This window comes from Salmo salar, chromosome 28 (assembly GCF_965601325.2).
Source record: "Salmo salar chromosome 28, fSalSal1, whole genome shotgun sequence".
Taxonomy (NCBI): Eukaryota; Metazoa; Chordata; class Actinopteri; order Salmoniformes; family Salmonidae; genus Salmo; species Salmo salar.
Genome location: NC_138318.1, coordinates 14170992 through 14198725, shown reverse-complemented (window position 1 = coordinate 14198725; position 27734 = coordinate 14170992). Strand labels below are relative to the sequence as shown.

The 27734-nt window shown below is 43.1% G+C and overlaps 2 protein-coding genes across 3 annotated transcripts; one reads left to right on the top strand and one right to left on the bottom strand.

Annotated features, from left to right (window-relative positions):
* Positions 1-1331: 1331 nt before the first annotated feature.
* LOC145865568 (uncharacterized) lies at positions 1332-6384 on the bottom strand. Its single transcript, XM_082970481.1, has 4 exons — positions 6342-6384; positions 4919-4947; positions 3256-3590; positions 1332-3122 (listed from the first exon to the last, which is right to left on the bottom strand). Exons 1-4 carry the CDS (start codon positions 6382-6384, stop codon positions 3119-3121), a joined length of 411 nt encoding a protein of 136 aa, XP_082826607.1. The 3' UTR covers positions 1332-3118.
* Positions 6385-10524: 4140 nt separating this feature from the next.
* LOC106589480 (forkhead box protein K2) lies at positions 10525-26452 on the top strand. 2 transcript variants are annotated; one of them, XM_045710391.2, is made up of 9 exons: positions 10525-10999; positions 13419-13613; positions 13956-14106; positions 14803-14949; positions 15322-15515; positions 23918-24120; positions 24213-24473; positions 24596-24793; positions 24953-26452. In XM_045710391.2, exons 1-9 carry the CDS (start codon positions 10719-10721, stop codon positions 25156-25158), a joined length of 1836 nt encoding a protein of 611 aa, XP_045566347.1. In that variant the 5' UTR covers positions 10525-10718; the 3' UTR covers positions 25159-26452. The 2 variants fall into 2 exon arrangements, with proteins under 2 accessions (XP_045566347.1, XP_045566346.1); XM_045710390.2 differs by having other exon boundaries at positions 24950-26452.
* The last annotated feature ends 1282 nt before the right edge of the window (positions 26453-27734 follow it).

The following is a 27734-nucleotide window of genomic DNA, read 5'->3' as shown; positions in this document are numbered from 1 at the left end:
CCCTGTTCACAGGCACTTTCCCCACTGCACTAAAAACACCAATGGTGAAATCCCTTCTAAAGAAAAGTAATCTAGATTCTTCAGCTTTTGGCAATTTTCAGCCAATCTCCAACCTTCTATTCTTAAGCAAAATTCTGGAGAAATTTGTTTTCAAACATCTAAATTATTTTTTAAAGTGCCTACTGTATTTTGAAAAAATTCCAATCTGGTTTTTGTGCCCACCACTGCACAGAGACCGCCTTAGTTAGTGGTAAATGATCTTAGATGCTAAACAGCTCTCTGTCCTTGTACTCTTATTGAAGTGCTGCATTCAACACGGCTGACCATGATGTCCTTCTGGACAGACTGGAGAGGTGGGTTGGCCTCTCCGGTCCACTTCTAAATTGGTTTAGGACCTATTTAACTGGTTGAGGTTTTTTTGTCACCCTTGGTGAACATAACTCAGAGAACCTATCACATGTGGCGTTCCACAAGGTTTGATGTTTGGGTCCGGTACGTTTCAGTACTGAAAGATTTTTCAGTTTCATCAGCTGTCCGGGTGGCTGGTCTCAAGACGATCCCGCAGGTGAAGGAGCCGGATGTGGAGGTCCTGGGCTGGCGTGGTTACACGTGTTCTGAGGTTGGGAAGCCGGTTGGACGTACTGCTAAATTCTCTAAAATGATGTGGAAGCAGCTTATGGTAGAGAAATTAACACTACATTTTCTGGCAACAGTTCTGCTGGACATTCCTGGAGTCAGCATGCCAATTGTACACTCCCTCAACTTGAGGACATCTGTGGCATTGTGACCAACACAGCTTTTTACTACCTGAGGAATATTGCCAAGGTGCGGCTGTTTCTCTCTCAGGCTGATTCAGAGACTCATCTATGCTTTTATTACAAGCAGGCTTGACTACTGTAATGCTTTCCTGTCTGGTCTACCCAGGAAAGCCATTGTTCTGCGAAACATACAGAATGCTGCAGCACAGGTACTGACCAAGACCAGACATTACACCAGTTTTAAGGTCTCTGCACTGGCTGCCTGTGAGCTTTAGAATTCATTTTAAGATTCTTCTATTGGTTTATAAATCAGTCCACAATTGTGCACCTCAATACATGTCAGACATGGTTTAAAGTTATGTACCCAGTAGGTTCCTCAGGTCCTCTGGCACTGGTCTTTTAACAATCCCAAAGCCTAGGACAAAGAGGCATGGAGAGGCAGCCTTTAGTTATTATGCCCCCAGCGTCTGGAATAGCCTGCCAGTGAATCTGAGGGGGGCCGACACTGTGGTCATCTTCTTAGCTTTGCTTTTCCTTAGGGTGCTTTTTAGTCATTCAGTTTGTCATTCTGTCTTCTTTTTTTTTTTTATCTTATGTTTGTTGTGTAGTAAATATTTCAGCTTTTGTTTTCATTGTTTTTATTCGTTTTTTGTTTTTTTCATGTGAAGGACATTGTGTTGCATTCCATGTCTGAAATATGCTGTATAAATCAAGCTTGATTTGATGGTTTGCTGTGATTCTCTCTCTGCAAAAGACCAGATGAATCAAATCATGTGGTTTTCCTTGCTATAGCAGGCTCATTAATACAAATGCCCTCCGCCCATGTGGTATAACGTCGTGTTCTAGGGACTAAAACATTTCAATGAATAAATCGTTATTGTCTCAGAAGGGAAACTAGTTTGCAGCACATTGCATAACAACACAGGATGTTGTGGAAGTAACACAATACTAGGAAATAAAGAAAAGGTGTCAAACATTTTCTCACATATGTTTTTGTCATCTTGGTGTTGTCATTCTCACTCATTTTTCCTCTGTTGCAGGTGATCTCGGATTCTCCAGTTTGAAAAACGTATGCCTACCCCAAGCGCTGCTTTTCAAATCCCAACCGACTGAATACCTTTTTAGCCTATAGGAACCAAAGACACTTTTTCAATAGAGAATACTATTTTCGTTCAGGAAGAGGCCGTCTGACACAATGGCCGGGCCCTACACTGAGGATAGAAATGGCAGAATTTTACTTGTAATTAGCGAAATAATTAAATGTATTATGTCCTAAATTTTACATGGTTCATTTTGAAGATATTTTCTTTAAATAAAGTTTCTTATTTTTTCTAACGTCATATCTCTGAGTTGTTAATCAGACATCATTGACTGGATAGCTCACAGTTAGACATCAAAAACATTATACTTCAAAATCCATGAGGGACATAAACAAATCAAAACACATCTTCCAAAGCTCAGATCCTATGATTTATTAATGTATAGTGTATGTTTGTATCTGGTTAGGTAGGTAGTATTGATATGCTATTTGACTTCTGTTTGTGTTGTGTAAGAGCAGGTGTGTTGATAGCACTATGCTGGCTGTCTGCCACTGGTTATACTGATAGATCCCTATATGTATGTATGTATGTATGTATGTATGTGAGATATATATCTCACACACACACACAGAGAGCGAGAGAGACGATAGAGAATGTATCGTGTAGAACAATTTTTTAATTTTTTTTTTATCTGGAACATTCTGAACCTTGCGGAATACACACTGGCACAAGGGCTGCATCTCCATTCCATATTTAATTTTTAATTTAACCTTTATTTAACTAGGCAAGTCGGCTAAGAACAAATTCTTATTTACAATGACGGCCTAGGAACAGTGGGTTAACTGCCTTGTTCAGGGCCAGAACAACAGATTTTTACCTTGTCAGTTTGGGGATTCGATCTAGCAACCTTTCGGGTACTGGCTTGTTACCTATAAAAAATAAATGAACTCTCCGTTAGTTATTGGAGTGTTAGTTTGCGAAGATGTTTCTCATGTCTATCAAACATTAATATTCCCCAACCTTTTGAAGCCACCTGTAGGGCATAGGATAAGCACCCAACCAACCCCTAGTGTTGGTATGTTTTATGAACTGGAAACGTGTCCAAAACCCCCACAACAGAGCTGGAGGAAGAACATTTAACCTTTTTGTCATCGTTAGTGAGACTAACGCACACGTTCCCCCTGGCAGCAGTCCCGCTATGGGAACTATGTGAGATGTGAAGTGTGATAGGTCAAGCTCACTGGAATGTAGCCTACACGGGCCTTTTTCTTAACACCACTTCCTTGCTTCCTCATTCAGTCAGATGCACTGTAGGGTAGATTACCTGAACAATGCAGAGAAAGTACAGGGATATATGTATGAGTAGTTATCCTAGTGTAAACATTGAAATAGTCTTGTTACAGTGAATGCAAGGGAAAATAGCTAGCAGCCATAGAATCATTAGAAGTGGTATTTACATAGTGGTAGGAGGAGAAACACCTTCACGACAGACACTCTCTTCACCATGGGCTACACTCAGTACTTGGGCCGCTGCCTTCTCTTCTTCTTCATCGCCATCTTCCTGGATGCTGTGGGCCTCATCCTGTTCTTCCTGGGCATCTTTGCACCCTTCAGCTTCTGGGACTTTTTGGTCTTCTCTGGGCCCATCATCATCTTCCTCAGCCTGTTCTTCTGGATCTTCTGGTACGTAGGCAACCTGGAGGTTGATGTGGACGACGTTCTGCCCAAGTGACTTACTTCTGGGGATTGGAGAGAGACGGTGGTGGGGGTGGTGTGGACTGGTGATGAGATTCTAGCCAGTGGGGCAGAAATGGACATGGAGTGAAAATGTAGTATTTACAACAGAGCACTTTTGAAGACAGAAGATCCACCCTGGACATCAATTACTCAATCTCTGCTAGAGCTAGGTGTGTTATTCTGACATTGTTGTTCCATAAAGAGAGAATTATAGATTTGCTAACTGTTTCCTTCTGCTCAGGTCTGTCTTAATATATTTAGGTCTGTCTTAATATATCTCGATAGGACTTCTTGGTTTAATGTATAAACATTTGTTTTGGAGTAAGTACTTCAATACTTTAATGTATTATGTTCTCTTTCAAGTGATCATTCTTTGCTGGAACTGCAGTACTGAATAATGGATCATTAGGGGATGTTTACACTGACTCAACAAGGTGAAGACTTTCACCTAAACGTGAGAGATGAGCTTGTTTTTTGGTTTCCTGGGATTCCTCGCTTTGTATAATGTCGATGCGGTTTTGTTTTTGAGGCTGTGCATTTTGTTTGTTTATCAACTTTTAAAAAGATTACACTGAATTAAATTGTACAATCGCATTTGACTTTTTAGATAAATGTTTTTTTTAAAGCACTGTTACTTTACATTTGAAATAAGTTGTTCTTGTGATTTTCCTATTGTGAAATCTGAGAGTTCAGTTACTCTGCCCAATAAAAACCAACTGGGTATGTCCAGTTTGTCAGGAGGGTAGCAGGTAGCCTAGCAGTTAAGAGCGTTGGGCCAGTAACCGCAAGGTCGCTGGTTCCAATTTCTGAGCCAATTAGGTGAAAAATGTGACAATGTGCCCTTGAGCAAGGCACGTAACCGTAATTGTAAATCGCCCTGGATAAGAGCGTCTGCTAAATTACTAAAATGTAACGTTGCCTGGACTGGGGCAGTGAATGGGTCTGTGTAATGGAAAAAGGGATGAACTGTTTCCTAATGACCTTTAAACAAAGGAGTTTCCCACCACGAAAAGTCACAATGACAAGGAAGTTCTTCTGCCTTGGTCTGATCAAATATTTACTAGATTTTATGGACAGATAAATGTTGCAAGCCATGTACCAAAGTAAACCTTCCGTGTACTGTAGTATGTGACACAACTGGTTTAGGGTGGCAAACACAGACACACCCATGTGCTGGGTGATAATCTCGCTCTGAACATGAACAATGGAGGCTGGAGAAATACCTATGATCACTGCCAACAACTCAGAGGAATTGTTTAAGATAACTAATAAAGGGGGAAATAATGTAGGCCTAGTCGTTTTTAGTTCAGTTTCCTTCAGCTATTTTATATGATTGAAAATGTTGCTTTGGTGATATTAAGCAGAGCATTTCTAATCACCTACCATTTTTGGGGGGCATTTGGGATTGTCATCTGAAAGAGAGAAAAAAAGACAAGTATTTCACTTCAGCCTAACAGTGTGCCAAAGACAACATACCTCTACATCCTGTGCCATAAAGGCCCAGCTTGCTTATAATGGCCATAGGACACTTAGTCATTGTGTTTAGCTGAACTGCAATTTGTAAATGTGTCAGGCATGCCTTACTAATTCATCTCTGGAGGCTAGTTACACAGAATCAAGGCTGCAGTTGACATGTCACTCGGGTGTTGAAATGCCTCTATTGTTCCCCTGGGGTTAAGTTTCCAGTTCACACCAAGCATGTGTATACCGCAGAGTCTTTCCAATATCCGGTGCCAACAACCACTGAATGAAGTGCTAACACACTGCGGCAAGAGAACTTAACACCGTGTTGCACGTCCGTGTTAACAAAGAAAGCTGGGATTCAGTTCTACCTGACTACAGACAGCCCATCACTCTGCCAACAGTTGACACTTCTGTGGCCCTCTGGTGTCCCCTGTGGTGATGCCGTTTCATTGATCCATGCCAAGCACCTGGCTTATGCTTTACTGCATTATAAACACAATTTATGGTTCTGAATAATATTAACAAATAAGGGGTTAATTATTCCACACTATAAAATACTTTGTTCAGTCTTTTTCCATGTTTGGCCCTCAGAGAAAGTAGACTTTAGTGACACCACATGCACTACTCTATATATATATTATAAACACTAGATGGCAGTGTTGTCTCTAAAACAGACAAGTTGCTGCAATGAACAACATCTAGCTGCTTGCTTGCACCTGATGACCCTTCCTTCACTTGCGCAGAACTGAAAGAGCATCAAACGTTCTGCTTTCACGCCTTTGTTTTCAAATCAGTGCAAAGGAAGTAGGGGATTATAAACAGCAACTACTTTAGTAGACTATTGAGATGCATGCACCCCCAAGCTATCTAGTCTTGATCACAGCAGTGCAGAGACAATTATGGAGAAATGTGAACAGTGAGCTGTCATTATTCATGAACAAGTACCAGTCTCTGCACACACATATACCCGTGTACAAATATTTTCAGTGACATAAAAAGGGCAAACTGACTCGACTCCACATCATGTTTATCTAGAGATTTCTAAAGGTGAAATTCAAAAGAAGGTAGTCAGCTGGTTTCCCCAACTTGTACATTTCAGTAAAACGTTCAGACAGATTTGATCTTGAATGCAACTCCACTATGTGATGATGTCATCGATAAACGAACGCGCATACATGCCACATGGAATGTTCTCTATGCGCCACGCTTGTTCATGTTGCAATCATAGAGTTAAGCACCGGACATTCAACGATGACACCTTGTCACGTTGGCCATTTACACGTCTTGTGAATTAATAGGCTATTAAATATGGACTATCGAAGTTAATTTCTAATATCCACACCTTTGTATTTGACCTCCATAACATTTCGAGTCGCCTGGAGCATTGTGGGTACTACGATTTGTAAACTAAAAGGCTGCTCGGCTGCATAGAAGACACGGCAGGATCGACTGTCGGCAGGATGGACTGTTTGAATTTGAATCATGTGACCCAACAACAGAATCCCCCGTTCCAAGAAGGAGCACTTTGATCAGGACCTACCTCACCCCATTTAACTTTACCAAACCCAAACTGGGAAAAACGGGGAAGGGTTGAGTTGTGTGTTCAAAATCCACCGCTGTCCATTAAATATGTCACCAGTCACTTCAAGCCGCATCACGGCACACCCACAGAACGGAATTCTACAGCTGCACCATTGAGAATATCTTGACTGGCTGCATCACTGCTTGGTATTGCAACTGCTTGGCATCCGACCGCAAGGCGCTACAGAGGGTACTGCGTGCGGCCCAGTACATCACTGGGGCCAAGCCTCCTGCCATCCAGAACCTCTATACCAGGCAGTGTCAGAGGAAGGCCCTAAAGATTGTCAAAGACTCCAGCTACCCAAGTCAGAGACGGTTCTCTCTGCTACCGCATGGCAAGCGGTACTGATGCACCAAATCTGAAACCAACAGGACCCTGAACAGCTTCTACCACCAAGCTATAAGACTGCTAAATAGTTAGTTAAATAGTTAACCAATAGGCTAGGCTGAAACACCTGCATTTTGGAGCTGACTTACCCAAGAAAGCAAAACAGAGACCAAGTTTGTATGCAGCTTTGTTAACTCAATGATTTTTATATATTTTTTACATTGTTTAAAAAATATGTTATTGTTTTTTGTTTTTTTTGCTAAAAAGGTGGGGCTCAAAACAGGTGGGGCTCTGCCCCCACCTGCCCTGAATGACGGGTTGCCACTGGGAAGTACAAAAGCCATTGATGGAGCACATGGTCTGAACAGACTAAGATTAATATAGGAGTCACACCAGAGGAAATAGCTGTCACTCCGGGGGACATAATCCATTAATACACTATTAGAATTTCCTTTTACGGCTTATTTATCGTCAAATAACACTCATGATACCTATTTGTATTATTTAGCAATTTTCCAATAACCCCGGCTGACCTCACTCCGAGTGAGATGCAGTCGACCCGTCTTCCGATGGTATTTCTGTGCGGGGCATGGCACGCCTAGGCAGTGCCATGGTGTCAGAGACATGTTGTGTTTGCCAAACCTAGTCATTGGCTCCATAGTGTGGTATACTGCTTTACCAACTCTCAAACAGAACACCTCTTGCAGGGCGTCTCGGCTCCTGCAGCTTCAACTGGAGGTAGGTCGGTGCCGCCCACTGGGGGTCTGTGCCCCTGCGCCTCGCTGTGCAGCCAGGTTAACCGCAATGTTGTTGGGGGCTACCTGGTTGATCCTCCTAGTAGTATATGCTTGACTCAAAGATTAGGCCATGCAAGTCTAAGTACAATTGACTAGTACAGTGAAACTGTGAATGGCTCATCAGTTATGGTTCCTTGATCGCTCCAATGTTACCTAAATAACTGTGGCAATTTTAGAGCTAATACATGTTAATGAGCATTGATGACCTCGAGCCATTTGTGCGCCCTTTGTGGCGGTGATGTCTCATTCGAATGTATGCCCTATCAACTTTCGACGGTACTTTCTGTGTCTACCATGGTGACCACAGGTAATGGGGAATCAGGGTTTGATCCTGGAGAGGGAGCCTAAGAAACGGCTACCGTACACAAGGATTAAGGCAGCAGGCGCGCAAATTACCCACTGCCAACTCTGGGAGGTATACCAAAAATCACAAAACAGGACTCTCGAGGCCCTGTAATTGGAATGAGTACACATTAAATTATTTGACAAGGATCCATTGCTAATGTTTAAAAGTTGCATTTTACAGTGGTCAGAAACCTCTGATATTGTAATTGATGTTTTAACCATAACATTTTACTGCCTACGTACTGTGCCACGGTGTGACATAATGTCCTATGGGGTGATGCTATTAAATGAAAGGACAAAATGTGTTGTCTTGGACAAAATGTAAAAATAATTGTTAAGCATGAGGCAGGTAACATGATTATAATACACAAGTAAATAAAAAAATTGGTTATCATCAACATACAAGGGAATTATGTGTTTTTCAATTGAAATTACAAATCAAATCAAATTTTATTGGTCACATACACATGGTTAGCAGTGCAGCAATATCTAACAAGTAATCTAACAATTCCACAACAACATAATACACACAAATCTAAGTAAAGGGATGGAATAAGAATATATATATATAAATATATGGATGAGCAATGACCGAGTGGCATAGGCAAGATGAAATAGATGGTATAAAATTTGGAGTCACTTAGAAATGTCCTTGTTTTTGAAAGAAAAGCAAATGGACAAAAACATTACAGACGCCTCACAAGTCCTCAACTGGCAGCTTCATTAAATAGTACCCGCAAAACACCAGTCTCAACATCAATAGTTAAGAGGAAACTTTGGGAAGCTGGCCTTCTAGGCAGAGTTCCTCTGTCCAGTGTCTGTGTTCTTTTGCTCATCTTAATCTTTTCTTTTAATTGGCCAGTCTGAGATATGGCTTTTTCTTTGCAACTCTGCCTATAAAGCCAGCATCCCGGAGTCGCTTCTTCACTGTTGCCGTTGAGACTGGTGTTTTCCGGGTACTATTTAATGAAGCTGCCAGTTGAGGACTTGTGAGACGTCTGTTTCTCAAACTAGACACTCTAATGCACTTGTCCTCTTGCTCAGTTGTGCACTGGGGCCTCCAGCTCCTCTTTCTATTCTGGTTAGAGCCAGTTTGCTCTGTTCTGTGAAGGAAGTAGTACACAGCGTTGTACGACATCTTCAGTTTCTTGACAATTTCTCACATGGAATATCTTTCATTTCTCAGAACAAGAATAGACTGAGCCTGTAATCGAACCCAAATGCTGATACTCCAGATACTCAACTAGTCTAAAGAAGGTCAGTTTTATTGCTTATTTAATCAGAACAACAGTTTTCAGCTGTGCTAACATAATTACAAAAGGGTTTTCTAATGACCAATTAGCCTTTTAAAATTATAAACTTGGATTAGCTAACACAACGTGCCATTGGAACACAGGAGTGATGGTTGCTGATAATGGACCTCTGTACGCCTATGTAGACATTCCATCTAAAATGCCATTTCCAGCTACAATAGTCACTTACAACATTAACAATGTCGACACTATATTTCTGATCAATTTGATGTTATTTTAATGGACAAAAAAAGTGATTTTATTTAAAAAACAAGGACATTTCTAAGTGACCCCAAACTTTTGAATGGTAGCGTACATATGGGATGAGTAATGCAAAATATGTAAACATTATTAAAGTGGCATTATTAAAGTGACTAGTGATTCAGTTATTAAAGTGGCCAATGATTTCAAGTCTTCATGTAGGCAGCATCCTCTCTGTGTTAGTGATGGCTGTTTAACAGTCTGATGGCCTTAAGATAGAAGCTATTTTTCAGTCTCTCGGTCCCAGCTTTGATGCACCTGTACTGACCTCACCTTCTGGATGGTAGCGGGGTGAACAGGCAGTGGCTCGAGTGGTTGTTGTCCTTGGTGATCTTTTAGGCCTTCCTGTGACATTGGGTGCTGTTGGTGTCCTGGAGGGCAGGTGAGACCGATTTTAAATACAGAAGTAACTAATAATGAGTGAAAATATTTTGTATTTTCTATTTGGGAATAATTAAACCTTTATATTAACATTTATAGTGATGCGATAGTCACACCAGAGGACAAATTCAAAGCACCGACATGAAATGGTTCGTTAAATTGGATATACATTTCAAATCCACGGTGGCCACAATATTTTGAGTTGTTAAAACATCATTTATTGTAACTATATGTTTTTTAATTCAATTTGGCGTTTATTAATTTATTATAACTTTTGTTTTAGCAATACTGTATATCAACTACCCATTTACAAAACTTCAGTCCATTCCGTAATTTTTGGATACCATAGTTTACATTCAGCCATAGATTTGCGTGTCAGCCTACAGTGCATTCAACCTTGTTTTTACCATGTATTTATATGTGATTGTCATTGGTAAGCACGGTTTATTTGCCTAGCCAATCTTTGAAGTGATTGGATCGTTGAGCCATCAGTAACCTCCTTTCCGCCCATTTGGCCTCCTTTGGTTGGCTGTTGTCCCTTCTCTTTCTCTCTGTCGCGGCGGTGGGTTGGAACCGCTGTGTCCCCGATCTGGCACGTTCCTGTCCAAATTATTCTCGGTTTAAAATTGGATTCCCTTTTACGAAATCTCTGAAATTCTCAACTCTGCCAAATTTAAAGTGCTCTCTAATTCTATTTTTCCGCACACAGTCTCAACATTAGAACCCCCAAGAAGATGGCGATGGGGTCGGCAGTCGCCCGGCTTGAGGGCCGAGAATTCGAATACCTGATGAAGAAGAGGTCGGCGACCATCGGACGGAACTCATCGCAGGGCTCGGTGGACGTTAGCATGGGCCACTCCAGTTTCATCTCTCGCCGGCACCTCGAAATTTTCACCGCTGGTGAAGACGGCACCGGTAGCGGGGAATTCTACCTCCGATGCCTCGGCAAAAACGGGGTGTTTGTGGATGGGGTGTTCCAGAGACGAGGGGCTCCACCTCTGCAGCTCCCACGAATGTAAGATGGGTAGTATTTTACATTTTATGTCGAGGTAGAACTGCTAGCTTACGTAAATGTGACTATATTCTGACCTCCGCTTTGTTATTGTTTTGTTCCCCGGCCGCCGCACGTGTTGTGTCAAGCAACACACAGCGCCTGTCCCCACCAAACGTTAGTGAGCCGCTAGCTAATGTTAACTGGCAACGCTTGTTTTCTTTGCATAGAATGGTTTCGCGAAACAACCTGAAAATGTTGTAATTTAACATTAATACAATTGCTAAGCGTGCATATGTGTGTGTGAATATCTCTTGCTAGCACAGTGTTTGGGGGAATATGTACCGTGCCTTCAGAACGTATTCGTACCCCGTGATTTATTCTACATTGTTGTTACATCCTGAATTAAATGAATATTTTTTTCCGTCACCCATCTAGATACCCGATAATGACAAAGTGAAAATGTTTTCAAATGTATTGAAAGTGAAATATCTCGTGTACATAAGTATTCACACCCCCGAGTCAATGCTTTGTAAAAGCACCTTTGGTGGTGATTACAGCTTTGAGTCGTCTTGGGTATGTCTATTAGCTTTGCATCTGGATTTGGGGATTTTCTCCCATTCTTTCTTGCAGAGGTTCTCAAGCACTGTTAAATTAGATGGGGAGTGGTTTTGAACAGCAATCGTCAAGTCTTTCAACGTATTTAATGGGATTAAAGTCTGGGCTTTGGCTGGGCCACTCAAGGACTTACACATTCTTGTTCTGAAGCCATTCTAGCTTTGCTTTAGCTGTATGCTTGGGGTCACTGTCCTGTTGGAATGTAAATCTTCACCCCAGTGAAATGTAATTTGCACTGATGCAGGTTCTCATCAAGGACATGCATTTGTTTGGCTCCATTCATTGTTCCTTCTATCCTTACCAGTCTCCCAGGCCATACCGCTGAAAAGCATCCCCATAGCATGATGCCGCCACCACCATGCTTCACGGGAGGGATGGTGTAAGATGGGTGATGAGCTGTGCCTGTTTTTTTTCTCCAGATGTAGAGCTTTGCATTCAGACCAAAGCGTTACATTTGTCTCATCAGACCACAGAATCTTTTGCCTTATGCTCTGAGTCTTTCACGTACCTTTTTGCAAACCCATTACATGCGGCCATGTGCCTTTTTCTCAGCTTGGGAGTGGCCACTCTCCCATAAAGCCCAGATTGGTAAAGTGCTGTAGAGACAGTTGTCCTTCTGGCAGGTTATCCCATCTCAACCAAGGAACTCTGTAGTTCTGTCAGAGGGATCATTGAGTTCTTGGTCACCTCCCTGACCAAGGTCCTTCTTGCCTGGTTACTCAGTTTGGTCAGACAGCCAGCTCTAGGCAGAGTCTGAGTAGTTCCATATTTTTTCCATTTCCCAATGATGGAGACCACTGTGCTCTTGGAAACTTTCAACACTCAATAAATAGTTTTATACCCTTCCCCAGATATATGCCACATCACAAATCTTTCTACGGCCAGTTCCTTGGACTTAATGGTATATTTTCTGCTCTGACATGCACTATCAACTGTGGGACCTTACATTGACAGGTGTGTTGTTTTCTAAATCGTGTCCAAACAATTGAATTGGCCACAGGTGGACTTGAACCTGAGCTCAAGTTAGTGTCATAGCAAAGGGGTGTGAATACTTATGTAAATCTGTTTAATTTTCAAAAATGTCTAAACATGTTTTCACTTTGCCATTATGGGGTATTGTGTGTAGATGGATAATAATCTATCTGGAATTCAAGCTGTAACACAACACCATGAGGAATAAGTCAAGGGGTTTGAATACTTTCTAAAGGCACTTCAGGTAGTTGCATGTACTTTTGTGATGGGCCGTGCTTTGGCTCAATCTCAGCATTATTTTAAGTCGGATGTGTTGCAATGTTTGCGCAGCATCATGTAGAAACAAACTAACCTACCCCGTGCTTTATCGTCAGCATGGTTTGTAGATCAAGTGGAATTGCTAACTTTTCCAAATGTTACCTGTATGAAATGGCCAATAGAAGTACGGGGTTGGAAATAGTCTTGATTAGTAGACCTGTTTACAACTCTGATTCTATGAGGTCTGAAATATCAAATAGGCCTATGTCACAGCAGGCCAGTCAGCTGGTCCCAGAGCAGATGATATGGTCCAAATATACCCCCGTGTAATAATAAGACCTGTTATGTAAGTGTCATGATGGCCATCCATTTATAAACCCAGTTTAATGGCTAACTCTTCTGGCCCATACTGTTTTATTAGAGCTGCTCTGCTTGTTTTGACGATGTGCAAAGATGCCCATAGCAACACTGCTGGTGTGTAGCAGTCAGTATGCATAATGAAAGAGACATTCTCACAATTGTTGAGTGAGTCTGGGTGGCCTGCACTTGTCATGTCCTAATATTATCTGACTCCCTCCCTCTCTTTGTTCTCTAGGTGCTGTTTCCGGTTCCCCAGCACCAACATCAAGATCACGTTCACAGCCCTGTCCAGCGATAAGAAGGAGCGTAGGAACGTGTCGGAGTCACCGGTCAAGCCCGTCCAGCACCAGATGGCGCCGCTGACCATCAACATTCCAGACAACATCGCCCACCTCATAAGCCCGCTGCCCTCACCCACTGGCACCATCAGGTGAGACTGGAGTGAAGTTGGAGCCATGAAACGGTCAGAGTAGATAGCATGGTTATTCAAATCTGGACCTCGAAGCGAGTTCCGATGCTGATTTTTATTCTTCCCCTTTAATCAGGGATGGATTTAGACCTTTCTCACTTGGTGGGTGCAATTAATTATCAGGTAGAACAGAACCAGCAGTGCCGGACCCCCAGGCTTAGATTTGAATACTCCTGGTGTGTGTGTGTGTGTGTGTGTGTGTGTGTGTGTGGTGTGTGTATTTATATATATAATTTAATTTTTTTGCCATCACAGGATTACCATGCTCTCTCCCACTGTTAAATTGTTTCTCGTCCCCCACAGTGCCGCCAACTCCTGTCCAAACTCCTGTCCGTCAAGTCCCCGAGGGGCGGGGCTGTCTGGCTATAGGATGGGCCGCGTGCTGACCGCTGACCTCGTCAACGAGAACTCCCAAACTGACGACAAGGACGGCTCGGGAGGAGACAGCCCCAAGGTGAGACACCAGCAACCCAGGGATGCATCTGAAGTGGCTTCCTCTCCTTGTCTCCTTTCCTTTACACTGATATGAAAAAGAGCTCAGTCAAGGTAGTGTAATGGAAGCTAAATGAGAGACCAGGCCACGTCTGACAGACCAGTACAGATGAAGGAAAGTATATGAGAAGAGGATTCCTCAGTAGACTGTTGAAATGCACTCCTAGTCCTGGGGTGAGTCGGCAAAGTGAAGCGTTCAGAACGTTGCGAATAGAAATGAGACTAAAAGAGCTCAAGTATTCCCTGTTCTATCTGACAGACAGTGGTATCTGTTCGACACAATACGTTTCTGTCTCAACGTTCTGTTGCACCCTGTTGAATACATCCCTGAGCCCAGGGTGACGGAACACATTGGATTTGTTTTGGTTCTCTGGGGTGGGTTACTCATTGAAGTCCGTTGAAACGTTCTGGGGAAATATAAACTTGAGTGAGGAACCCTGGTGAACGCTAGTAAAATAGGGGGAGGGTGGGGCTCTACTTGTTTTCCAACATGTTTTCAGTTTCATGTTCCTCACACAAGTTCCCACAAAACCAAACCCTTTTCTTTTTCTCTTTTTCTTTTGACCCAGATAAGCACATGCAATTATTGCGACAATCTAAATGCTGCCATGTCTGTAGCATGAAATAAAGCCCATTTCGCCATTTGTTCTGTCCTCAGGATGACTCCAAGCCACCGTATTCCTATGCCCAACTAATAGTCCAGGCCATCACCATGGCCCCCGACAAGCAGCTGACTCTGAATGGGATTTACACACACATCACCAAGAACTACCCCTACTACAGGACCGCAGACAAAGGCTGGCAGGTTGGTGAATCCACGCTGTATTTCATGCTGCTGTGGTATTTCTCTTAGAATGAGAGACAAACTGACATCTAAGTAAACAGCTTCTTTTTAAGTTATCCTGTCTCACTTTATCCATCACATTCTTTCGTTCATGTGTTTCTGAACTGAACTCTATTGCTTACATCTTCCTCCCTTGTGTTCTAGAAACTGATCCATTGTTTCTCCCGCTTCCCCCCCTTCTGTCTCCTGCCCCCCCCCCCCCCCCCCCCCCTTTCTGTCTCTCTTCCTGGTGTTCTACAATTCCATCATTCTCCCTTCTGTCTTGTCCCAGAATCTCAATCCGCCATAACCTTTCCATAGTAATGAGTACTGTCTCTCTCTTTTGTGTTCTAGAACTCAATCCGTCACAACTTGTCTCTGAACCGCTACTTCATCAAAGTGGCTCGGTCTCAGGAGGAACCGGGTAAGGGATCGTTCTGGAGGATCGACCCCTCATCAGAGGGCAAGTTGTGTGAACAGGCGTTCAGGAAACGCAGGGCCAGGGGGGTACCCTGCTTCAGGACCCCGCTAGGGCCCCTCTCATCTAGGTAATACTCACTATAACTCAGATACTCCTATATTTCCATGTACACTAAGTGTACAAAACATTAGGAACACCTGCTCTTTCCATGACATTGCCTTCACCTGGTCAGTCTATGACCCCTTGTTCATTGTCACCTGTTAAATCCACTTCAGACAGTGTAGATGAAGGGAAGGAGACAAGTTTAAAGAAGGATTTTTAAGCCTTGAGACATGGATAGTGCACATGTGCCATTCAGAGGGTGAATGAGCAAGACAAAATATTTAAGTGCCTTTAAATGGGGTATGGTAGTAGGTGCCAGGCCTACCATTTTGAGTGTGAAGAACTGCAGCGCATTTGGGTTTTTCACGCTCAACAGTTTCCCATGTGTATCAAGAATGGTCCACCACCCAAAGGACATCCAGCCAACTGGACACAGCTGTGGAAAGCATTCGAGTCAACATGGGCCAGCATCCCTGTGGAATGCTTTCAACACCTTATAGAGTCCATGCCCTGACATTGAGGCTGTTCTGAGGGCAAAAAGGGGTGCAACTCAATATTAGGAAGGTGTTCCTAATGTTCTATACACTGTGTATTTTTCCCTCATACAGTGCATTCGGAAAGTATTCAGACCCCTTCACTTTTTCCACATTTTGTTACGTTACAGCGTTATTCTAAAATGGATTAAATATATGTTTCCTCAATCTACATACAATACCCCGTAATGACAAAGCGAAAACCAGGTTTTTAGAAATGTATGCAAATTTATATATAAAAATAAAAAAAACATACCTTATTTACATAAGTATTCAGACCCTTTGCCATGAGACTCGAAATTAAGCTCAGGTGCATGCTGTTTCCATTGATCATCTTTGAGATGTTTTTACAACTTGGAGTCCACCTGTGGTAAATTCATTTGATTGGACGTGATTTGGAAAGGCACACACCTGTCTATATGTCCCACAGTTGACAGTGCATGTCAGAGAAAAAGAAAAGCCATGAGGTCAAAGGAATTGTCCGTAGAGCCCTGAGACAGGATTGAGTCGAGGCACAGATCTGGGGAAGGTTACCAACACATGTCTACAGCATTGAAGGTCCCCAAGAACAGAGGCCTCCATCATTCTTTAATGGAAGAAGTTGTGCATATTGCTCAAACTGAGCAATCGGGGGAGTAGGGCCTTGGTGAAGGGGGTAACTAAGAACCCAATGGTCACTTTGACAGAGCTCCAGCGACCTGAAAATAGCTGCACAGCAACGATCCCCATCCAACCTGACAGAGCTTGAGGATCTGCAGAGAACAATGCGAGAAACTCCCCAAATACAGGTATGCCAAGCTTGTAGCATCATACCCAAGAAGACTCAAGGCTGTAATCTCTGCCAAAGGTGCTTCAGCAAAGTACTGAGTAAAGGGTCTTTTATTTTTTTTATACATTTGCAAAAATGGCTAAACCTGTTTTTGCTTTCTCATTATGGGGTATTTTCAAATCAAATTTGATTTGTCACATGCGATGAATACAACAGGTGTATACATTTCAGTGAAATGTTTACTTACAAGCCCTTAACCAACAATGTAGTTAAGAAAATACCTATTAAAAAAAGAAGAATAACGAATAATTAAAGAGCAGCAGTAAATAACAATAGCGGGGCTATGTACAGGGGGTACCGGTGTCAAGGTAATTGAGGTAATATGTACAGTTGAAGTTGGAAGTTTACATACACTTAGGTTGGAGTCATCAAAACTCGTTTTTCAACCACTCCACAAATTTCTTGTTAACAAACTATAGTTTTGGCAAGTCGGTTAGGACATCTACTTTGTGCATGACGCAAGTAATTTTTCCAACAGTTGTTTACAGACAGATTATTTAACTTATAATTCACTGTATCACAATTCCAGTGGGTCAGAAGTTTACATACACTAAGTTGACTGCCTTTAAACAGCTTGGAAATTTCCAGAAAATGATTGCATGGCTTTAGAAGCTTCTGATAGGCTAATTGACATCATTTCAGTCAATTGGAGGTGTACCTGTGGATGTATTTCAAGGCCTACTTTCAAACTCAGTGCCTCTTTGCTTGACATCATGGAAAAATCAAAAGAAATCAGCCAAGACCTCAGAAAAAAAAATTGGAGACCTTCACAAGTCTGCTTCATCCTTGGGAGCAATTTCCAAATGCCTGAAGATACCACGTTCATCTGTACAAACAATAGTACGCAAGTATGAACGCCATGGGACCACGCAGCCGTCATACAGCTCAGGAAGGAGACGCGTTCTGTCCCCTAGAGATGAACATACTTTGGTGCAAGAAATGCAAATCAATCCCAGAACAACAGCAAAGGACCATGTGAAGAGGCTGGAGGAAACGGGTACAAAAGTATCTATATCCACAGTAAAACAAGTCCTATATCTACATAACCTGAAAGGCCGCTCAGCAAGGAAGAAGCCACTGCTCCAAAACCACCATAAAATAGCCTGACTACGGTTTACAACTGCACATGGGGACAAAGATTGTACTTTTTGGAGAAATGTCCTCTGGTCTGATGAAACAAAAATACAACTCTTTGGCTTGCAAGCCGAAGAACACCATCCCAACCGTGAAGCACCTGGGTGGCAGCATCATGTTGTTGGGGTGCTTTGCTGCAGGAGGGACTGGTGCACTTCACAAAATAGATGGCATCATGAGGCAGGAAAATTGTGGATTTTTTTTTAAGCAACATCTTAAGTAGAGGTCGACCGATTTATGAAAGAAGGAAAAAAATAACACCGATGCCGATTATTGGAGGGCCGATACCGATTAATCGGCCGAATTTTTAAAAATATTTTTAATTTTTTGTATTTTTTTATTATATATATTTTTTTATATATATTTATTTTATTTATTTGTAATAATGACAATTACAACAATACTGAATTAACAAATATTTTAACTTAATACAATACATCAATAAATGAAACATGTTCAATTTGGTTTAAATAATGCAAAAACAAAGTGTTGGAGAAGAAAGTAAAAGTGCAATATGTGCCATGTAAGAAAGCTAACATTTTAAGTGCCTTGCTCAGAACATGAAACATTTGAAAGCTGGTGGTTCCTTTTAACATGAGTCTTCAATATTCCCAGGTAAGAAGTTTTAGGTTGTAGTTATTATAGGAATTATAGGACCAATTCTCTCTGTACGATTTGTATTTCATATACCTTTGACTATTGGATGTTCTTATAGGCACTTTATTATTGCCAGTGTAACAGTATAGCTTACGTCCCTCTCCTCGCTCCTACCTGGGCTCGAACCAGGAACACATCGACAACAGCCACCCTCGAAGCAGCGTTACCCATGCAGAGCAAGGGGAACAACTACTCCAAGTCTCAGAGCGAGTGACATTTGAAATGCTATTAGCGCGCACCCGCTAACTAGCTAGCCATTTCACATCGGTTACACCAGCCTAATCTTGGGAGTTGACAGGCTTGAAGTCATAAACAGCGCAATGCTTGAAGCACAGCGAAGAGCTGCTGGCAAAATGCACGAAAGTGCTGTTTGAATGAATGCTTACGAGCCTGCTGCTGCCGCCTACCACCGCTCAGTCAGACTGCTCTATCAAATCATAGACTTAATTATAACATAATAACACACAGAAATACGAACCTTTGGTCATTAATATGGTCGAATCCGGAAACTATCATCTCGAAAACAAAACGTTTTTCCTTTCAGTGAAATACGGAACCGTTCCGTATTTTATCTAACGGGTGGCATCCCTAAGTCTAAATATTCCTGTTACATTGCACAACCTTCAATGGTATGTCATAATTACGTAAAATTCTGGCAAATTAGTTTGCAACGAGCCAGACGGCCCAAACTGTTGCATATACCCTGACTCTGCGTGCAATGAACGCAAGAGAAATGACACAATTTCAATATTGCCTGCTAACCTTCATTTCTTTTAGCTAAATATGCAGGTTTAAAAATATATACTCCTGTGTATTGATTTTAAGGCATTGATGTTTATGGTTAGGTACAGGTTAGGTACAGTCGTGCAACGATTGTGCTTTTTTCGCAAATGCGCTTTTGTTAAATCATCCCCCGTTTGGCGAAGTCTTTGTTAGGAAGAAATAGTCTTCACAGTTCGCAACGAGCCAGGCGGCCCAAACTGCTGCATATACCCTGACTCTGTTGCAAGAGAAGTGACACATTTTCCCTAGTTAAAAGAAATTCATGTTAGCAGGCAATATTAACTAAATATGCAGGTTTAAAAAATATATACTTGTGTATTGATTTTAAGAAAGGCATTGATGTTTATGGTTGGAGCAATGTGTACCTAAGCGATTATATGCAACGCAGGACAGGCTAGATAAACTAGTAATATCATCAACCATGTGTAGTTAACTAGTGATTTATGATTGATTGTTTTTTATAAGATAAGTTTAATGCTAGCTAGCAACTTACCTTGGCTTCTTACTGCATTCGCATAACAGGCAGGCTCCTCGTGGAGTGCAATGTAAAGCAGGTGGTTAGAGCGTTGGACTAGTTAACCGTAAGGTTGCAAGATTGAATCCCCGAGCTGACATGGTAAAAATCTGTCCTTCTGCCCCTGAACAAGGCAGTTAACCCACCGTTCCTAGGCCGTCATTGAAAGTAAGAATGTGTTCTTAACTGACTTACCTAGTTAAATAAATCAGCCATTCCGATTAATCGGTCGACCTCTAATCTCAAGACATCAGTCAGGAAGTTAAAGCTTGGTCGCTAATGGGTCTTCCAAATGAACAATGACCCCAAGCATACTTCCAAAGTTGTAGCAAAATGGCATTTGGACAACAAAGTCAAGGTATTGGAGTGGCCATTCCAAAGCCATGACCTCAGTCCTAAAACATTTGTGAGCACAACTGAAAAAGTGTGTGCGAGCAAGGAGGCCTACAAACCTGACACCAGCTCTGTCATGAGGAATGGGACAAAATTCACCCAACTTATTGTGGGAAGCTTGTGGAAGATTACCCAAAACATTTGACCCAAGTTAAACAATTTAAAGGCAATGCTACCAAATACTAATTGAGTGTATGTAAACTTCTGACCAACTGGGAATGTGATGAAAGAAATAACATCTGAAATAAATCATTCTCTCTACTATTATTCTGACATTTCACATTCTTAAAATAGTGGTGATCCTAACTGACCTAAGACAGGGAATGTTTACTAGGATTAAATGTCAGGAATTGTGAAAAACTGAGTTTAAATGTATTTGGCTGAGGTGTATGTAAACTTCCGACTTCAACTGTACATGTAAGTAGTTTATTAAAGTGACTATGCATAGATAATAAGAGAGTAGAAGAGGGGGGGGTGGTAATGCAAGTAGTTTGGGTAGCCATTTGATTAGATGTTCAGGAGTCTAATGGCTTGGGGGTAGAAGCTGTTTAGAAGCCTCATGGACCTGGACTTGGCACTCCGGTACCGCTTGCTGTGCGGTAGCAGAGAGAACAGTCTATGTCTAGGGTGGCTGGAGTCTTTGACAATGTTTAGGTCCTTCCTCTGACACCGCCTGGTATAGAGGTTCTGGATGTTAGGAAGCCTGGCCCTGGTGATGGACTGGGCCGTACGCACTACCCTCTGTAGTGCCTGTCAGTCGTAGGCATACCAGCCACTTATACAACCTGTCAGGATGCTCTCAATGGTGCAGCTGTAAAACCTTCTGAGGACCCATGCCAAATCTTTTCAGTCTCCTGAGGGGGAATAGGTTTTGTTGTGCCCTCTTCACGACTGTCTTGGTGTGCTTGGACCATGTTAGTTTGTTGGTGATGTGGACGCCAAGGAACTTGAAGCTCTCAACCTGCTCCACTACAGCCCCGTCAATGAGAATGGGGGCGTGCTCTGTCCTCGTTTTCCTGTAGTCCACAATCATCTCCTTTGTCTTGATCACGTTGAGGGAGAGGTTGTTGTCCTTGCACCACACTGTCAGGTCTTTGACCTCCTCCCTATAGGCTGTCTCATCGTTGTCGGTGTTCAGGCCTACCACTGTTGTCATCGGCAAACTTAATGATGGTGTTGGAGTTGTACCTGGCCATGCAGTAATGAGTGAACAGGGAGTACAGGAGGGGACTGAGCACGCACCCCCGTGTTGAGGATCAGAGTGTTGTTACCTACCCTTACCACCTGGGGGTGGCACGTCAAGACATATAGGATCCAGTTGCAGAGGGAGGTGTTTAGTCCCGGGGTCCTTAGCTTTGGGGGCACTAGGGTGTTGAACGCTGAGCTGTAGTCAATGTATAGCATTCTCACATAGGTGTTCCTTTTGTCCAGGTGGGAAAGGGCAGTGTGGAGTGCAATAGAGATTGCATCATCTGTGGATCTGTTGGGGCGGTATGCAAATTGGAGTGGGTCTAGGGTTTCTGGGATAATGTTGTTGATGTGAGCCATAACCAGCCTTTCAAAGCATTTCATGGCTACAGAAGTGAGTGCTACAGGTTGGTACTCATTTAGGCAGGTGACCTTAGTGTTCTTGGGCACAGGGACAATGGTGGTCTGTTTGAAACATGTTGGTATTAGACTCAGACAGAGAGAGGTTACAAATGTCAGTGAAGACCCGCTTGGAGTACACGTCCTGGTAATCCGCCTGGCCCTGCGGCCTTGTGAATGTTGACCTGTTTAAAGGTCTTACTCACACCAGCTGCGGAGAACGTGATCACAGTCGTCCGGAACAGCTGATGCTCTCATGCATGTTTCTGTGTTACTTGCCTCGAAGTGAGCATAGAAGTTATTTTGCTCGTCTGGTAGGCTCATGTCACTGGGCAGCTCTTAGCTGTGCTTCCCTTTGTAGTCTGTAACAGTTTGCCACATCCGACGAGCGTCGGAGCCGGTGTAGTACCATTCGATCTTGGTCCTGTATTAATGCTTTGCCTGTTTGGTTCGTCGGAGGCTATAGTGGGATTTCTTATAAGCTCCTTGAAAGCGGCAGCTCTACCCTTTTAGCACAGTGCGACTATTTCCTGTAATACATGGCTTCTGGTTGGGATATGTACGTACGATCATCGACGCACTTATTGATGAAGCCAGTGACTGACGTGGTGTACTCCTCAATGCCATCGGAAGACCTTGGAACATATTCCAGTCTGTGCTAGCAAAACAGTCCTGTAGTTTAGCATCTGCTTCATCTGACCACTTTTTTTTTATATAGACTGACCACTTTTTTTATAGACCGAGTCACTGGTGCTTCCTGCTTTAATTTTTGCTTGTAAACAGGAATCAGGAGGATAGAATTATGGTCAGATTTGCCAAATGGAGGGCGGATGGAGAGCTTCGTACGTGTCTCTGTGTGTGGAGTAAAGGTGGTCTAGAGGTTATATATTCCCCCCCTCTGCTTGCACATTTAACATGCTGATAGAAATTGGGTAAAATGTATTTAAAGTCCCCAGCCACTAGGAGCGCCGCCTCTGGATGAGTATTTTCCTGTTTGCTTATTGAGTGCGGTTTTAGTGCCAGCATCGGTATGTAGACAGCTACGAAAAATACAGATAAACTCTCTAGGTAGATAAGCTGTAGACCACACTTTCATGAGATACTCTACCTCAGGTGAGCAAAACCTCGAGACTTCCTTAGATATCGTGCACCAGCAGTTGTTTACAAATATACCAGAGGCTGCAGTTCTGTCCTGCTGATGGAGTGTATAACCCTCCAGCTGTATGTTCTTCATGTCGTCGTTCAGCAACGACTCTGTGAAACATAAAAGATTTACAGTTGATGTCCCGTTGGTAGGATATACGCGCTTTCAGTTCATCCCATTTATTTTCCAGCAATTGAATGTTAGCTGACAGTACGGATGGTAAAGGCCACTGCCCTACAGCCACTCATCGCCTGATCCTCACAAGGCACCCCGATCTCTTTCTGCGAAATCTGTTTCTTTCTCCAGCGAATGACGGGGATGAGGGCCTGTTCGGGTGTTGAGTATATCCTTCCCGTCCGACTCATTAAAGAATTGTGTGTAGATTGAGGGGGGGAAACTATTTAATCCATTTTAGAATAACGCTGTAATGTAACAAAATGTGGAAAAAGTCAAGGGTTCTGAATACTTTACAAATGCACTGTGTATATATACTGTAGTTTGAAATGGCATGCCCCCTGTGGGCTCAGTTAGGCACTGCAGGTAGATTAAATGATTTGTCTTGTCTGGGACACTGAGCTCTTAACCTAACATACCAGGTGTAAAATGAACATTTGAAACCAGCTCTTACAAAAATATGTAGTGTCGCCTTGTTAACTCCAAAAGCGCAAGGCTCTTTCCATTTCCCCTGAAAACCAGAACATCAGGTTTTTTGGGAATCTGCAAAGGCTTCTGAGCTCTAAATGAGTCAATGGGCTCTGGGGAGGATGTTTCTTATTGGTATGCGCACACAGATGACAGCACACACTTTCACGTTTGCATCATTCTAATAGTCTTCCTGCTGTCTTCCCTTCAGGAGTGCCCCGGCCTCTCCTAGCCACACAGGAGGGCTGTCGGCCCACTCCAGTGGTGTGCAGACCCCAGAAAGCCTATCCAGGGAGGGCTCCCCTGTCCCCATGGACCCAGAGCCAGCTCGGGCCACAGCTCCCACCATGGCAACTGCCCTACAGCCCAAACTAGCTGTCATCCAGGAGGCCCAATTCGCTAAGAGTGCTACTGGTGAGTTATGTTGGAAGTAGTTTTTTCAACTCTGGTGGTGGGTGGTAAACCACTCCATTTCCTGTCTGACCTCTGACACTTGTTTCTGACAGGCTCCGCTCTGAACAGCCAGCCGGTGCTGATCGCCATGCAGCGACAGTTGCCCCAGACGACAATGAAGTCTGTTACCTACACCATGGCAACGCCCGTCATGACAACAGCAGTAAGCTCTGCCCCCATCATGCAGACGGTGCACGTACTCCAACAGATTCCGATGGTCACCATGGCTACCGTCGCTGCCACACAGAACTCCGTTGTTACGCTGAAAACAGAACCGCAGGAGAACGGAGGGGGAGACCACAATGGGGTCAAAGGTGGGGAGACTGAGTTTGGCGTATAGATTCACAGTACATTTTTCCATTCTTTGCTGTAACAGTCCTTTTGTAAATGAAAAATTGAAGTCTTATATTGCAAAGTATTTGTCGCTCTTTCCCAGTCAAAGTGGAGTCGGTCCCAGCCATCACTACTTCCTCTATAGGCGGGGCCAATCGCATAATCCAGACCTCCCAGGCCACACCCCTAACAACAGTTACCATCGTGCAACAACCTCCCCTGGGCCAGCATCGGCTTCCTATCAAGACCATCACACAGAACGGGACTCACCTGGTCCCCATCACTACTGCTGCTAACACAGGTGAGACACATTCAAAATGGCACCCAACACCCATGAAGCTTTAAAAATGGCAGATGATTCGAATTACTTTACCAGCCTTTTCACTCCGCAGTGCTTGTTTATGTCAGGCCTGCCAGGAATCCAGTAGTGAAACTCCCTCTCTATCCCCTCTCTCAGCAGTGGTGAACCCCCTCCACCTGTTGGCAGCCCATGCCTCGGCCTCTGCATCGCTGCCCACCAAGAGGCAAAACGGGGAGCTGGCCGACCACCCCGAACCCAAGAGGGTCAAAACTGAGGGGGGCGAGAGCATAGCCCCCGCTGTAACCAACTCGTGCACAAGCGGAGACGGGGACAATGGGGTTAGTGAAAAGGCCGGCGATAAGTAGAGGTTCTGACCCCTCTCCTCAATGAGCTCTACTATTCTACTATCCCGCCCCCTCTGTTCTCACCCCCACGACCTGACTCCCACTCGAAACCACGTTAATCCTCTACTCCAAGGTGCCAAAAGAAAATGAGGTATGGATCCACCTCCGGACTACAGTATGTGTGAGCAGTAGACAGACCACCACCCACCCATTGGTATAAAAAGCTGAAAATATGATGCAAAACTTAAAGACCAAAACAAGGACAAGCAACAACAAAATTAGAAAATTAGAAGTTGTTAGACGTGACCCTGTTTTGGAGATACAAACGACAACTAAACCTTAAGGGAAGCACAGTAAGTCTTGATAAAGTTCAAATGTAAATGAGATCAAAACAGACCTCTGGACTTTGACCACCAGAATCACCAAGCCTTCCACTGCTGATTGGAAAGTTCCTCTTTTTTTCTTTTTCTTTTTTTACACAGGACACAACCCCAAGAGAGGGAAGTAGCCAATGGCATCATCCCGGCAGCATTATAGGCAAGCGCTTAATTTTTGGGAAGAAATTACTTAAAAGACAGTTAACAGTAGTGTATTCTGTAAAAGAAAGTGTGTGTGGGGAACCATTCCCTATATCTCTGGCAGCTAGCCTTCATGTCAACCTATCTAATGCAGTCGTGACTAGATACACCGTATTTTGTTGTACACGTGAATCCTAGGATCTTTGAGAGTACCACCCGTTTCCCAAGGCACACACATTTATTTAGTAATAACCATACTAAAAACTAGAAGTGGGGTCAAAAACATCTTACGTCGCCTGATATTGTGGAATCCTGTATTCTTTGGGGGGGCGTGGACTCTTTGTTCAGTGAAATGAATGTAGTCCACTTTTCCTTCAAGAAAACACTATGGAGTGAATTGTTTTTCTGTTGTCAAACTCTTACGTTTCTTTATCGCTGTACATCTAGATTTTTCATATTTTAACAAAATATCCTATAAGATAAAAGTATATTTCCATGCGTGTTTGACTGTATGCTTCATCAATGCTTGCATGTTACCGAATTTAGAGAATGTACATGAGCAGATAACTGAAGAAAATAAGACTGAATCAATGCTATACTGTATGATTCTGAACAGTGCTGCACTTACCCTCTTCATTTCAGTTATTTCTTTCCCTCGTCATCAATGGCTGTTTCTGTTCTGTTCAGATGTTATTCTATGTTTCCATGAGGAAAAACAAGTGATAGATGTTTGGCTTCAGTAAAATGCTTTTTTTTTTTTTTTTTATATATATATATATAAATTAATTTAAACCTTCGTCCCGTGTCATACCGCTTCTGTCTGTGTATTTTTGGCTCTCTGCTAGACTGGTAAAGGCTCATTCCCAGAGACAGACACGGAATGTTTGTCGCCTTGTCAAGCAGTCAAAGAACATTGTTTTCAACCTGAGATGCCTTGAAGAGGGGACGATGTTAGTTTCAGCAGCCAGCCAGCCACAGTGAGATTAACCATCCTTTTGCAAGGCATCTCTGGTTGACAATGCTGGAAACATCATGTAACATTGGTGCAACTTATTTCCTCAACTCCTAATGCAGTGGTCCTTTAGGGGCCCAAGGTATGTTCTGTAACCCCGGAGAGGATCAGCTGCTAAGCAGATAGTTGACATCTCTGCCTGGTGTTGAGATTAGGGAATACTAATCTAGTTCTAGGGAAGTAGGGAGGACAGTGCTGTTGATTGAGTCACTTTGACACTGCAGCTGCATTCCTGGGAGTTTAGTGTTCCAGGAAGTTACTGCGGGCCAGATGTGTGGGGAAACGGGGAGAACACTTTCTCTATGAAACAAGGCTGCATCTGAAAGGGCACTACTTTTGACCAGAGTCTATGGCCTTGGTTTAGAGTAGTGCACTGTATAGGGAGCCATTTGGATCTGGCAACAAACTTCCCCCACATGGAGCTCTCATGTAATGGATAACAGAACCAACTGGACCACTTATGTCCATATGCTGACATTTTAACTGCCTGAAAACCATATCCTTTACTATAGTACTACTACTACTTTAGAGCTGCAAACACGGGGTGGCAGGTAGCCTAGTGGTTAGAGCATTGGACTAGTAACCGAAAGATTGCAAGATCGAATCCCCCGAGGTAAGGTAAACTCTGTCGTTCTGCCCCTGAACAAGGCAGTTAACCCACTGTTCATAGGCTGTCATTGGATGAAGGAAAAAGGAAACTGCACACTGCTCTTGATTTTACATTTTATTAATTTAGCAGACGCTTTTATCCAGAGCGACTTACAGTAGTGAATGCATACATTTCATATCACTGATATTTAATAAGCTTACGTATCGGCCTAACGGCCTTCGTCAGAGCTTTTGTGAAAACAGCACCTCTATGTAGACCTAGCCCCACCCTTTCCATGTGTGGGGCTAGGTCTACATAGAGGTGCTGTTTTCAGAAAATTCACAAAAGCTCTGACGAAGGCCGATTAAATATCAGTGATACTATCAAGAGCAGTGTGCGGTTTCCTTCATCCTGTTTCAACTGTTGCCATGCACCTGCAATAAGATTGCTCAGATGTGCCAGTGCCTTTTGAATTTCG

Coding starts and splice junctions, on each gene's coding strand:
- LOC145865568 (XM_082970481.1), bottom strand. CDS start 6,384: ATGCTCCAGGCGACTCGAAATGTTATGGAGGTCAAATACAAAG. Junction 4,948..6,341: donor TATGGAGGTCAAATACAAAG/GTGTGGATATTA, acceptor TCTCTCTTTCAG/ATGACAATCCCAAATGCCCC. Junction 3,591..4,918: donor CCAAATGCCCCCCAAAAATG/GTAGGTGATTAG, acceptor CCCACTGGCTAG/AATCTCATCACCAGTCCACA.
- LOC106589480 (XM_045710390.2), top strand. CDS start 10,719: ATGGCGATGGGGTCGGCAGTCGCCCGGCTTGAGGGCCGAGAATTCGAA. Junction 14,950..15,321: donor CCGCAGACAAAGGCTGGCAG/GTTGGTGAATCC, acceptor TTTGTGTTCTAG/AACTCAATCCGTCACAACTT. Junction 15,516..23,917: donor CTAGGGCCCCTCTCATCTAG/GTAATACTCACT, acceptor TCTTCCCTTCAG/GAGTGCCCCGGCCTCTCCTA.